The following is a 12,796-nucleotide window of genomic DNA, read 5'->3' as shown; positions in this document are numbered from 1 at the left end:
GTGTTTTCTCCTTTTTCTTTTAGGTTAACAAAAAAGAAAGTTCCTCACGTGGTGTAGAGGGATAGTAAACTACTCTGTAACTATGTTCCCACTGGAATGAAGGTGATCACAAGCCTGCGGCTTCCACTGCATCACAGGATATTTACATAAAGTTGAGCCCTTTTTAAACTCTGCCTGTAGTGTAGCTGGGCGCTTTGCAGCCCCTCAAAGCTTGAAGGGCTGCAAAGCGCTCAGCAGAGGTTTAAATTCAGGTTTACTTTGAGCTACTGCTGATGCTGCTTTATGTGAAGAGCTCATAAGAAATATTTTTGGTTCACTTTTGCAGTTAGCAGGCATTCTATGTTTAAGTATTTAATTAAGTTTAAGTTATTAAATTTAAGTTTTCATTTCACACATCTCTGACTTTGAAACAGTTTCTACAAAAACTATAAAAAAGCAAAACTTATTAAGATGTGGATGGTATTGGAACCTGAAACAAACAGGAGACAGAGTTAGCTCAGGTTTTTGCTGTGTGATAAAGACGTGTCTCATGGACAAACTACAGTGTTGTCGCTCGGTTTGTTCGCTTTCGTTAGTTGAAAAAGACAGTTTCCAGTGTGCACTTATTGATTTGTAAGCGGTGTGGTGAAGTGAGATGTGGATGAAAGGTAGTGGGTGTTTGTCAGAGATTGAGCGAAGGTGGTGTGGAGACCAAAGGAAAATACATTTCCCACGTCTGTATGAGGCCCATAATCCCGCCTACACCTCAATCCCCTCAGATTCATTACAACACTGAGAGCACTGTGCATCAAGAATATGAAAGTAACAATCCAACCTGAATCACTGATACACTACAATTCACAGTTAAAAAGTAAACAATTTCACCAAGACATCCATTTAAACATTAAACATATTTTATGAGTCTTCTGCGAGAACTTATTATGTGAATTTATTAATAAAAACTTTTACCTTTTTAAAGAAACATACCTCTAGCCAAAAAGAAAAAGTCTCACCTGGAGCCTTTAATACAATAATAACTGCAGCGATTAATGTATCTCAGCTGGCAACAAGTTTTTGAGCCTTAAATGATATAATGACTAGCTGTCTGAATAAACTGAATGACCAGAAAAAAAACAAGAAATAAGGCAACTCTGAACATACATAAATGTTGTGGCATTGCATAAGAGCATCAGAATGATGCCACAGTGGATGCATGTTGTAATCAAAAGTAAAGCAGCAGCTTTTAGTTTTAAAAAGCAAAATAGATTGAATTATAACACTTTTTTATTATATATACTGATTATAAATATTTGAATGGTTGGCAACAAAATCATGTACCATAAGCAAAGAAAGTGATGTTGTCATGAAATTATTATAGGCACTTAATTAATCACTTTAAGTAATGATTTATTTTCATTTATTTATTTTGTGCCACAGCGCATCATTGTCTGCATCATGATTTGGCAGTTACCCCAATTTCTACCTGGTTTTGACCGGCACTGCACCGGTGGGAATGTGTTGTTGCCCGCTGAACATTATAGCCGGCACTGTGGATCGAACCACTAACCCCGTGTTCTGTGGACAACTACCTTACCAACTGAGCTACAGCCGCCCCCAGGCGGAAAAATATTTGTCCCTTACAATAACTTACATCTTTGAAATTAAACTGCAATAACTCCTTAATTGACAATTGAAAAACGCCTGAACAATTGTTGCCTATTTCTGCGCAGTATTTCATTAAAAAAAATGCTGTTTCATAATATTTTACTGTTCTTCAGAAAATGTATGTGTCAGAAATGAAATGCTGTGCTTTGTAGCAGGGGCAGACTGTCCTATCATGAATGGGTGGTGTTGCAGTGGACACAGTGGAGCAACTCTGCACCTTTAAATCTGGCCGCTCCTCCTCCTCTCAGTGACAAGCCCGCAGAGCCTCTTTAACGCATCCAGTGGAAATGACAAGCCAGAGGCGCTCCACGGGCCAGCGTGACTAATAATAACAATAATCACGGGCTTTATCGACAGCACCCCAGCACAGACTTTCATCCCGAGACGCTAACGAGGCATCTTTGGCTCGTTTCATTGATCTGCCGACGCCTCACAATTGGACCGGGCTCACCAGATGGACGTCGATGGACTGGAATGAAAGCTCCACTTCTTCAATCGGACTGAAGGAAGGAGGGAAAGAAAACCGCTGCATGTTCAAGTTTCCTGCTCCGAACAGAGGGGCATCGGTGCGTGCGTGTTGGATGCGTGAGGCAGTGTGTGTTGGGTGCGTGTGTGAGCGCGCCTGCAGGAGCGGTAGCAGCAGGCGCAGCGGCGGCGGTGGCCGCGGACAGGGAAGTTTAGCGCCGTGATTTCTTCTCTGCTGTGTTGGTTTTCATGTCACAGCAGGGGACAAGCGGATTAACGTTTTCCTCATGAAAATTAATCATCTGCGGAGAGGCTCCGTGATCGTGACTATGATGATGATGTCGAGTAAGAGTGTGGAGTGGCTGCAGGAGGAGCTGGAGACCGGGGTCAGCTCTCTGCTGCTGCTGGACTGCAGACCCCATGAGCTGTACGAGTCCTCGCACATCGAGTCGGCCATCAACCTGGCCATCCCGGGGCTCATGCTCCGGAGACTGAAGAAGGGCAACCTCCCTATCCGCTCCATCATCCCCAACAACGAGGACAAGGAGAAATTTGTGAAGCGCTGCAAGACGGACGTGGTGGTTCTGTACGACGAGGCGACCCCGGAGCGGCAGGAGTCCGGACTGGGGAGCTCCGTGATGGGGCTGCTCTTGCAGAAGCTGCGGGACGACGGGTGCAAGGCTTTCTACTTGGAGGGTAAGATCTAACCCGGTTTAGTTTCAAATGTGAGGTCCGCTTGAGGTTTGTAGTTGCTTTAATTCATAAAACCAGGACTGTGCCAGTACGCATGCAGCACTTACTCTGACCACACAGTTTGTAGTTCCGGTCCGGGATAATGAATTGATGGTTACATTTATTGCATTGTAATCTCCAAGAAGTGTGTTTATTGGGTCTGGGTCCGCTCTACCACAAATATTAGTTTGGAACAGCAGTATTGACTCGTATTAGCCTCTGATGGTTTTAAGGACTCTGAAGATGTTGTGTGGTTTTTAAGGCGCCACTTGATATAAATCCAGCTGTTATCGTCCGTCTACAGATTATATAACATCATGTTACTGTCACTGTTATAATAAGTCAAGCAGCGAACCTGTCCCCGTGAGCTGTAATGAACTTTGATGTTTGACAGTTCCCTTCGCATAATGTCCGCGTAAATTCATCTTTATTCTTATTAGGACAGCGTTGCTTTAATTATACGCAGAGACGCTCAGCAGTGCTGGGTTTGGGTCAAATGTGTTTTCAATTAAATGCTGCAGAAATGGCCCCGCCATGTTGTGTTCCTCCAGGAAAAGACAGTTTTTTTTCATGAATGAACAGGGAAACGAGGAGTCGACGACGCAGCAACTCCGGCACCTAAAGAAAACATGCCGTAGTTAAAACCGGACACACACTATTAAATCACAAGCTAGAAGACAGGAGAAGCCTGTGATTTCCTTCATTATCATAGAAATGCGTGGCTTGAGTCACAATAAGAGCTGCCATTCACAAAAAAAAAAAAAAAAAGTCCACAGAGCAGAGCAGTGTGGTGTTGGAGCAGAGCTTAGTGTCCTGCTCTGCTGCTGATTCTCCCCGGGGCTCAGCTTTTTGTCAATGGAGCACAGCTGTCCAGCCTGTTTGCTTTTGCTTCTTCATAATGACATAATTCTCATCTGTCACATCTAGCACATAATTCATGATTCATGAAAAGTAGTTTAAATACAATATTAAAACAGTATACTCACATCTTTTAGTGAATGAGTCAATAAACCGAGATTATTAACAAGCTTATTAACGTTATGGTTATAACGATATATTTATGTGACAGTTCTGTTAACTGATTTCATTGAAACAGCAGCAACTTCACCTTTACCTGATGCTTGTTTTGATCTTTTCCATTTGAGAACATATTTTTTTATTGCCTCTACCTTGTTTATTATTCAATCAGTTTAAGTCTAAGTTTCAGGTGTCCACGACACCTCTATATAATTACACACAGTGAAATTATTTCCTTGGCGTCGTCCTAATTTTGACCTTTTTCTGGTCTTTTCTTTATCCTCCAGGGGGCTTCAACAAGTTCCAGTCAGATTACCCCGAGCACTGCGAGACCAATTTGGACTGCTCCTGTCCCAGTAGCTCCCCACCAGCCTCTGTCCTCGGTCTGGGAGGTCTCCGTATCAGCTCCGACTGCTCAGATGGAGAGTCTGACCGGGAGCCAGGCAGTGCCACGGAATCGGAGGGAAGCCCACTACCAAACAACCAGCCTGCGTTCCCCGTCCAGATCCTGCCGTACCTTTACCTGGGCTGTGCCAAAGACTCCAGCAACCTGGATGTGCTCAGCAAGTACAATATCAAGTACATCCTCAATGTGACGCCCAACCTGCCCAACATGTTTGAACACGAAGGGGACTTCAAGTACAAGCAGATCCCCATCTCTGATCACTGGAGCCAGAACCTCTCACAGTTTTTCCCTGAGGCCATTTCTTTCATTGGTGAGTAGATGGAGAATGCTCAGGTAGCAGCAGTGTTTTGATCATCAGAGAATCTGCTGTTATTTTCAGGATTATTAGAGTTATTATTAAAGAAAGGAAAGAATTTACATAATTAAACTCAAGTTTACCATCAGTGTACGTTCAAGTATATTTAAAGAAGCTGGAACAAGCAGACATTTCATATTTGTGTTGCATTCAGGCCCACAACTAAACAGTTACAGAACTTTCATTAGATAAATCTGGATTAATTTTGCTGTTAATCAATAAGGATCTAAACAGTGACGCTGTGACCTCTTGTCATTGGCTGTGACTGGTTCTTCCCTTGTTTTATTATAGTATAAATTATAGTACAATTTCCCAATGAAGGAAACATTTAATAATTTACAAGACAAATTAAAAGACTGTTGTAAAGTTGACATTGTTAGCAGAGATTTGTGTCTGTTGCGACAGTGTTCCCACTTTGGGAAGCGCTGTTTTAGTCATGAATTGTCAGATAATTGTGAGAAATGCCGAAAACATTTCAACGACAGCTGCACGAGGCAGATGTCTTTAAAGAAAATAATTATCTCTCCAAAAGTAATTAGTAATTAAAATAAAACTAAGCGAAGTAGCATGATTGCTTGATTAATTATTCAAAGTCTTAATCGGTGTTGGTGTGATTTTAGTGACACAAGTAATGACTCATAGTTTTTGTGATTATGTTGTCAATTCATTGATTATAGGGGGCCTGGTTGCTCAGTGATAGAGCATTGGGTTGGGCTGCAGGTTCAAATCCCACCCCACCAGGTGGGACCCCACGCGGCCACCATGCGGACAAAATGGGAGTGTTGTGGCAGGAAGGGCATCCGGCGTAAAAAACTTGTGCCAAATCAACATTTGGAACATGTTCCGCGGTAGCGACCCCTGAAGGGACCCCTGAAGCCGAACACCGTTGATCTTGTTGTCTATTCATTGACAACAAAACAAAAGGATCAAAAACATTATAAAAAGATCACAACCTAGAGATATTATGTTGTTTCTTTATAATGTAAAACTGAGAAACTCAGCAAATATTCACTTTGTCTTAAAAATGACAAGTGATAATCAAAGTAGTTGTCAATTAATTTTCTATCAGTCGGTTAACTCGCCAAACCTGTTGGCACTGTTTTGTCCTTTCTCTTATACACTTTGCCTGCATTTCTTTGAGACCCCATTCATTAAACAGCTTTGTGGAAGTGTCACACAGTCAGGTGCCTGTATTTTACTATTTCTGATAGGAAAAGTGAAAGTATGAATTTGAAATCACAAAATCAGTCTTGAATAAAACATGGAAAGAATTCTTCCAGAATGAGGTCATACTACACCCACATGAAATTTACCCCTGATAAAATTGCCTTCCAGTTTTCTGCATCTTCTCATTGCGTATTCCCCATAATTCCCACCATTCCTTGTGATTTGACTTCCAGAGAATTCCCTCTGTGATGAGTCACTGCCAAAGCATTTATGGTTGTCTTAGATTGTCCAGACCCCTGACATTTTCCTTTTTTTTTTTTTTTTTTTTTTTTTTTGCAAGAGTTATGTGTCTTCTTAGGTGGGAGGAAGTGTGACATATGCCAGAGCCAGAGGTCGTGGCAGATTTGGGGCGTGCTGATGTTAAATGGATTCGTCTGGCTGGCTGTTAAGTGCAGGGATTACATCAGATCTTTTTGGTACTCGTAGGCTAATTATCGCTAAAGGAGAGAAGCTGGGGCTGAAAAGAAGACACAGATGTGAATTTGCGCCAAGTTGCTGTAAACTGAAGGTTCCTTAAGTACCTTAAATTGATGTTGGAGCAAGTTTTTACATGCTGAGGAATGTAGATGTAGATGTAGAATGTAGGGAAAGAGATTTGATACAGTCTGGCATTTCAACCCCCTGACAAATAAAGGCCTGCTGCATTATGCCTTTAAAGCCCAAGCAATGTGATGTAATGCTGTAAAATCTAAGGATCCGTTCAACGCAGTTTAAGTACTGGTTACTTACTCGACGTCTGAGCCTTGCATGGTTGGGTTTGAGTCTCCTGATGAGGCCGTTTGGCCTCTTTGTACTGTGGAAAGTGAGCACACATCACATATAAATTTAATTTGGCATCCGCTTGGCAGCCTGAGCTCATGAGCCAACTGACCCCAATCCTACAACAAGAGATGCGGGCAGAGAGAGTGAGGAGAGGCAGAGGAAGATAAAGGAGAGAATGAAAGGGAGGAGAGAGAGAAAAGAAAGGCAAGAAGCACTTCACTCTCGCTCTAATGGCCTCTAGTGATGCAAGTGCAAGGGCTGGAATCTGATAGAAGGTGGATGGGTGTAGCCTGTTAATAATGTAAGATGTTATTCAGGTTTTTCTACGAGCTGAAAGCTAGGAAGCAGAATCAATCATGGCTTCTTGCTGTCATTGAGAAAGGTCATTCTGGCTGGAAATATACTAGTATGAAGTTTTAGACTCAACATATGAGCATATTAGGGTTGCAAATTATATTTTAAGCATCAACATTAAATGTGAGGAAATAAAATCATCCAACTTGTTTCTCAGAGCGCAGGTAGATGTCTCCTGTTCTGTTCTCAAACACATAAGATGCTGATGAATTGACTGTAATTGATTTGATTTTGGAAATTATCAAAGACATTTTTATCCTACTGATCTCTGGAGCTTAATAGAAAATCAGCACAGAAATTTCAAACACGGAGAGAAAATCATGGATTTTCATTCTCGTGTTACATGTACTTTAAATTATTGGGCTTATACAACTATATATTTCTATATTTATATCGAAGAAATTGCAACTATTAAAAGTCAGTTTAAAAGCTTTTCCCCTCTGGCTCATTAATACTTTGATGGTTCAGGTATACGATACATTAAGCTTTTACCAGTCATATCATCTATTCTCATCATTTTCTTTTTTACACTTTCGTCCTCCTCTAACCCCACCACCCCCTCCTCCTCAGACGAGGCGCGCTCCAAAAAGTGCGGCATCCTGGTCCACTGCCTGGCTGGAATCAGCCGCTCGGTGACCGTCACGGTGGCCTACCTGATGCAGAAGCTAAACCTGTCGCTCAACGATGCCTACGACTTCGTAAAGCGGAAAAAGTCGAACATTTCACCCAACTTCAACTTCATGGGCCAGCTGCTGGACTTTGAGCGGACGCTGGGCCTCAACAGCCCCTGCGACAACCACTCATCCTCCCCGCCACACGACCAGCTCTTCTTCACCACCCCGACCAATCACAATGTGTTTCAGCTAGACACGTTGGAGTCCACATGAAAATTGGCGGGTGTACTATCCCCTGTTGGGAGGGGAAGCATCAAGGTGGTGTTATTACCATGGTGACCATGGGCTGCACTGGAGGAGAGCAGCCAGTTTTTAATGAATGTTTTTGCCTCCTGGGGCTCCATGTCTGAGAGCCTGGCCACGGAGCAGCATTGAAGGGACAGGGCAGGTCATATTTGCCACGTTAAAGGGGAAGGGGGATTTTTTGTTTGTTTGTTTGCTTTTTCAAACCAGAGAGGGAAACTGACTGACGGGTCTACATTTGTCATCCTCCTCTGCGTTGTTCGAAGCCCTGATTTCTTGTAACATACAGGAGATTCAGACACTTACTGTAACTGACTGACAAACTGAGCAAAGGTCGCAGCAGGACAGACAGCTTCATACAAAGATAGGAACATGGGGAAACTACAGCGCTCGATTTTTTGAACGACAACATCCTCTTTGTCTTTCTGTCTCGGCTCTTAAGTTGAGCTGACCGGTGCCAAGTGGAGAATCTGGGATTTACTCTTAGGAAGTCTCACTCTACTGAATGCAGAGTTTTTAAAAAGAATTTAACACACGTGCGCACACACACACACACACACACACACACACACACACACACGCACACACATAAACAAAGTATGTATGTTTGTACTGTATGTACTGTATGTATGTTAACGTACATATAAAATGTATGGGCAGTCCTTAACAAATTTACTATGTCTATATGCATTTTTGTATATTTTTGTGTACATTTACGCAGAAATCTATAAATTATATAAATAAATACACATAGAAATATTATCTTGTCCAAAAAAGTAATCCAATGCGATAATGGCTTAAGAGATTATAATACTAAAGAAGGGGAATAGGTGGTGATGCCAACAAAGGGAAAAGTTGTCATGATATTCCTAGTTGTCTTTTTTTTCCTTTTCCGTTTAATGATGTAATGCAGCTTGCACAGTGGCGTAGCCATTGACTTGTTGGCACTCGGAGCTGGTGCTGGAAGCAGGCGGATAAAGAGACATTCAGAGGAGAGGAGGGGAGAGAGGAGAGGCCAGTCCCAGGCTGCGACGAGGTCCGACATCTGCACGGTGCAGTGGGGAGGGGGCAGGAACTGGGCTCTGTGCAAGTGACGAAGGGTCAGGTTTGGGGTGGGATGACAAGCTAAGGCAGATAGTGGGTAAGACCAAGACAGGGGACTTGGCTATGACTTGTTTGTTGAAATGTGGTTGGATACGAGTTACGATACCGTAGATTTGATGTTTGGCCAACTGTGTAAGTTCCTAGTTCCTACTTCCTTCTCCAAATGACTGTTCCTCCACTTGCCTAACAAGAAGTACCAGGTTTTTCCACCAGCTGTTTTGATGATTTTAATCATCCATTTCATTTCAGTCAGAAACAAAACTTTTAACTTCCTCACTTGGTTTGTTACAACATAGTTTTACTAGTATGTTTTGCTAAACTGGTTTCCATTTGCTCCGACTTTTGTACTGCGAGTCAAGAGGTTAGGGTTCCCTTTGGGGACACTAAGCTGGTTTAAACCTTTCTGGGCAGCTTATCTGAGTACCTTCGGGCAAAGAAGTGCCTCAGCCCTCATGTATTGTAAACCTTTTTGCCTATCTTTCTACAGATATTTGGCAAAAAGGGGACTCTAGGACAAGGGCCTGTGATTGTAATCTGGTCTTGGTGTAAAGATTGTGGTTTAGTGGACTGGGACTGGCTTCAGCTGCAGACTACACTTAGCATCACTTCCCTTAACTGCATTGGTGAAAACAGAAAGAAAAGTCTTTCTTCAAAGAAAATATTGTCTGATGTGATTCACCCGTAAGCCTTGGGTTTAGAAGATAAAAGATATATTAAATATATATATGTATAATCAGTGCTATTTATATATATTATAAAGCTAAAAGTAAACAGATATATATTATTTTGTATACTTGAGCATGCTGTGCTACTGTATGCTCTTTAACAGTAGACGTAACCACGGGTTGGATATTGCTTTAAAAGGCGGAAAGATGAACGATAAGGACTGTTTTTTTTACTGCTGTTGCTTCTGAAACACAGTGGCACACAGCATGTGATTGAGGAGTTTTCTGAGACCCTGTCCACATCAGCACTTACACAGCATGTTCAATATGATTTGAAAAGTATGATAGAGCAACAAATGGGATAATCCTTCAGTGATTTGAAGAAAAACTGTCCACAAAATGTTCAAATTCAGTGCTGAACCTGTGGTAGTTTCCTGTTATTGGTGGAACAACACTGCAGCAGTTAAAGGCACACAGGGCTTCATGCAAGAACATTTCATATTTTTGCACTGATTTTTTTTCTCTACTTGATCATATAAGTGTTCCAAGTTACAAACCTTTGTAACTGCACAAACATCCCGTTGCATCCTTCTGGGATGTTCATGAGCATATGTGAAAATTCCAAGAAAGGTAGAGTAGATACTGTACTGGGGATTAGGTGTTGTATACAAAATTATAAAAATGTAGTGATAAACACATTTTGCTTGTGACATTTCACTGAACTACGACGCAGTAATTGTTTGAAGTGTTACTAGTAGCTTGGTTGCTAGAGCAGTTGTCCATGAAGCACAGGATCAGTGGTTCGACTCCTAGTCCTCCTAGTTCTATGTGAAAGTGCCACTGGGCAAAACCAAAGTTGTCCCTGATGTCTAATAATTATTAGTTTCTTTGGATAAAAGTGTCTGTTAAATGATTAATTGTGATAAAAATAAAACTGACTTACAGGAAAAAGTGACAGGTTTTCTATAATTACTCCTATCTGACAAATCAAAGTGGTTTTTTGCATGAGGCCCAGCATTCATTAGAAAACCACACTATATGTTCCAAGTGAAGATGTGGATGGGGTCAAGTCAGAAACCAAGAACTGGCTTTCAGACAAGACAGCAGGAAGCTCTAAAAAAAAGGGGGTTGGTTTTAACTGGCCTTATATAATCTTTCTAACTTGTTTGTAATGCTGACTGTTCAATACTTTGTATCTCACTTTAGAAAACGTTATGTAAAAAACATTTGTTATCTGTTATTTGAATCAGAACATAGTGAGCTGTCTTTTTAACTGTAACGGGTCACATGAGGTCCTCTTTGTTACTCTGCAATATATCAAAACACCTTTTTTGCAGTATTTTGTAGATCAAGACCTCAGAGTTTTTAAATTCTTCTTCTTTTGTACTATATCTATTCTATATAATTATACAATATCCAGCTCAATTATAGTTTGTGGACTGAAGTAACATTTCACCTGGGGTGTCTAAAATGATGGGACAGTTTTTCTGATACCAAGCAGAAAGAGGCCCTTGTTAACGCACACAGAGACACACACACAGCCAGAGCTGTGGTTAAGCATGCTAGTTATGCTTCACAATAGATCCACCCAACTTAAATAATTAGAAGGTCTTTTTTTTTTTTTTGTCTTTTTTTTATATAATGTGTCTATGCTATTCCTGTGGCCTTTCAATATGAATATATATATATATATATATATATATAAGTATATGTTATGGGTTTATATGCAAATGTCCCTCTGTTATTATAGGATCAGCGATGGAAATAATACTACCATGCTTGAATGGACTTGTCTGGAGTCTACCCCACTTTACAATAAGAAAAACATTGAGGACTTGATCAATTGCACCCTAGGATTGAAATATATTTCAGTACAGAGCTTTTCTATTTCGAAAGAATATGGTTGATTTCAAGCTGCTTTCTTGTGTTTTTGTGTCTTTGTAACAATGAAAGAGAAATCCAGTCTTTTTCTCTGTTTGTAAATTTGCCAGATCATGGGAACGGCCGTTTCTGTGTCCTTAAACTTGTAGCTGCATCTTGGTGAGAACGTGCTCGGGGGGTAGACATGAATGAGCAAGAGCAGAGCAGGGAACAGGTGACAGCAAAGTACAAAGTGGAAGAAAAAGTGAATGATTTAAAAATGTTACCTCAGTGAGGAATTTTTCAGGGATTTTTTTGACAATGCATCTTGCATCGTGTTACAGCTTCAAACAGATGTTGAATAGCTGTTTTGTATTGTGCTGTAAAAAGTTTTTAAAAAAGATGCAATCTGTCTGTGTGAAAACCAAGGGGCATGTTAACTACACAAGACATGTTTATACTTCAAATAAATATTGAAATATTTTTTTTCTTTAATAACTGTTTATCCTTTTTTTCCCTCATATTCTAGTAAATGGTCAAATGGTTCAGATCTCTATAAATAATTCAACTGATACACAAATGGCTGGAGAATTAAAAAGGTATTTTTTGTTAAACTGGTCATCAGACACATGGGTACAAACACTGGTTTGCGTTGAGGGGTCACAAGTCAGGACGATGAGGAACTACTGCTCTAAGATGTGTCCTGGACAATTTCCACAATATTAAAGACTTGTACTATGGATCTGTCTGTTAAATAGGAAACTAAAGTTTAATTCAAAGTTCGAATAATAGATATTAATTCATCTCCAATATAATTTCCCCCGTAATCTACCAACACTTTGTCACTTTGCTATTGACAGACTGTAAATTAAAACACAGTACTGTATCTGTCAACAATCTATGCTTACAACTTCATTTTTGCATTTTGGTTGCTTTTTTCCTTTTAACTTCTCCTCATCCTCTTCAACAATCACACACCCTCACAGGCCTTGCCTTGTTGTAATCTTTGCCGTGGTTGTGAAGATTTCTGTCCACTACCAATCCGATTGCTTAAACTGAAACTGTCTCACTTCCCTTCTCTCACACCACTGCCTGTTTGCTGCAGCAAAGAAGGAACAAGTTTGTGTTGACCATGAAAAACGCAACCCATTTATACACTTTGATCATAATCTAACCCTGTTTTTATAATGTCACATTCCTGGCATTTATTACGTAATGAAAAAACTTTTGGGAAATACATTTATTCACTTTGTGACCAAGAGTTATAGCAGAAAACAGGTAGCAGCTT

General features: G+C 40.8%; 1 protein-coding gene across 1 annotated transcript; it reads left to right on the top strand.

The window, feature by feature from the left end:
* The first annotated feature begins 1,660 nt into the window (after window positions 1–1,660).
* Window positions 1,661–12,053, top strand: dusp7 (dual specificity phosphatase 7). The gene is made up of 3 exons (XM_067504657.1): window positions 1,661–2,805; window positions 4,146–4,574; window positions 7,533–12,053. The coding sequence occupies exons 1-3, from the start codon at window positions 2,397–2,399 to the stop codon at window positions 7,847–7,849; spliced, it is 1,155 nt and encodes a 384-aa protein (XP_067360758.1). The 5' UTR covers window positions 1,661–2,396; the 3' UTR covers window positions 7,850–12,053.
* Window positions 12,054–12,796: the final 743 nt, after the last annotated feature.

Source organism: Channa argus, chromosome 5, assembly GCF_033026475.1.
Source record: "Channa argus isolate prfri chromosome 5, Channa argus male v1.0, whole genome shotgun sequence".
Lineage (NCBI taxonomy): Eukaryota > Metazoa > Chordata > Actinopteri > Anabantiformes > Channidae > Channa > Channa argus.
The sequence above is the reverse complement of the archived record's forward strand: the minus strand, read 5'-3'. Positions and strand labels throughout refer to the sequence as shown.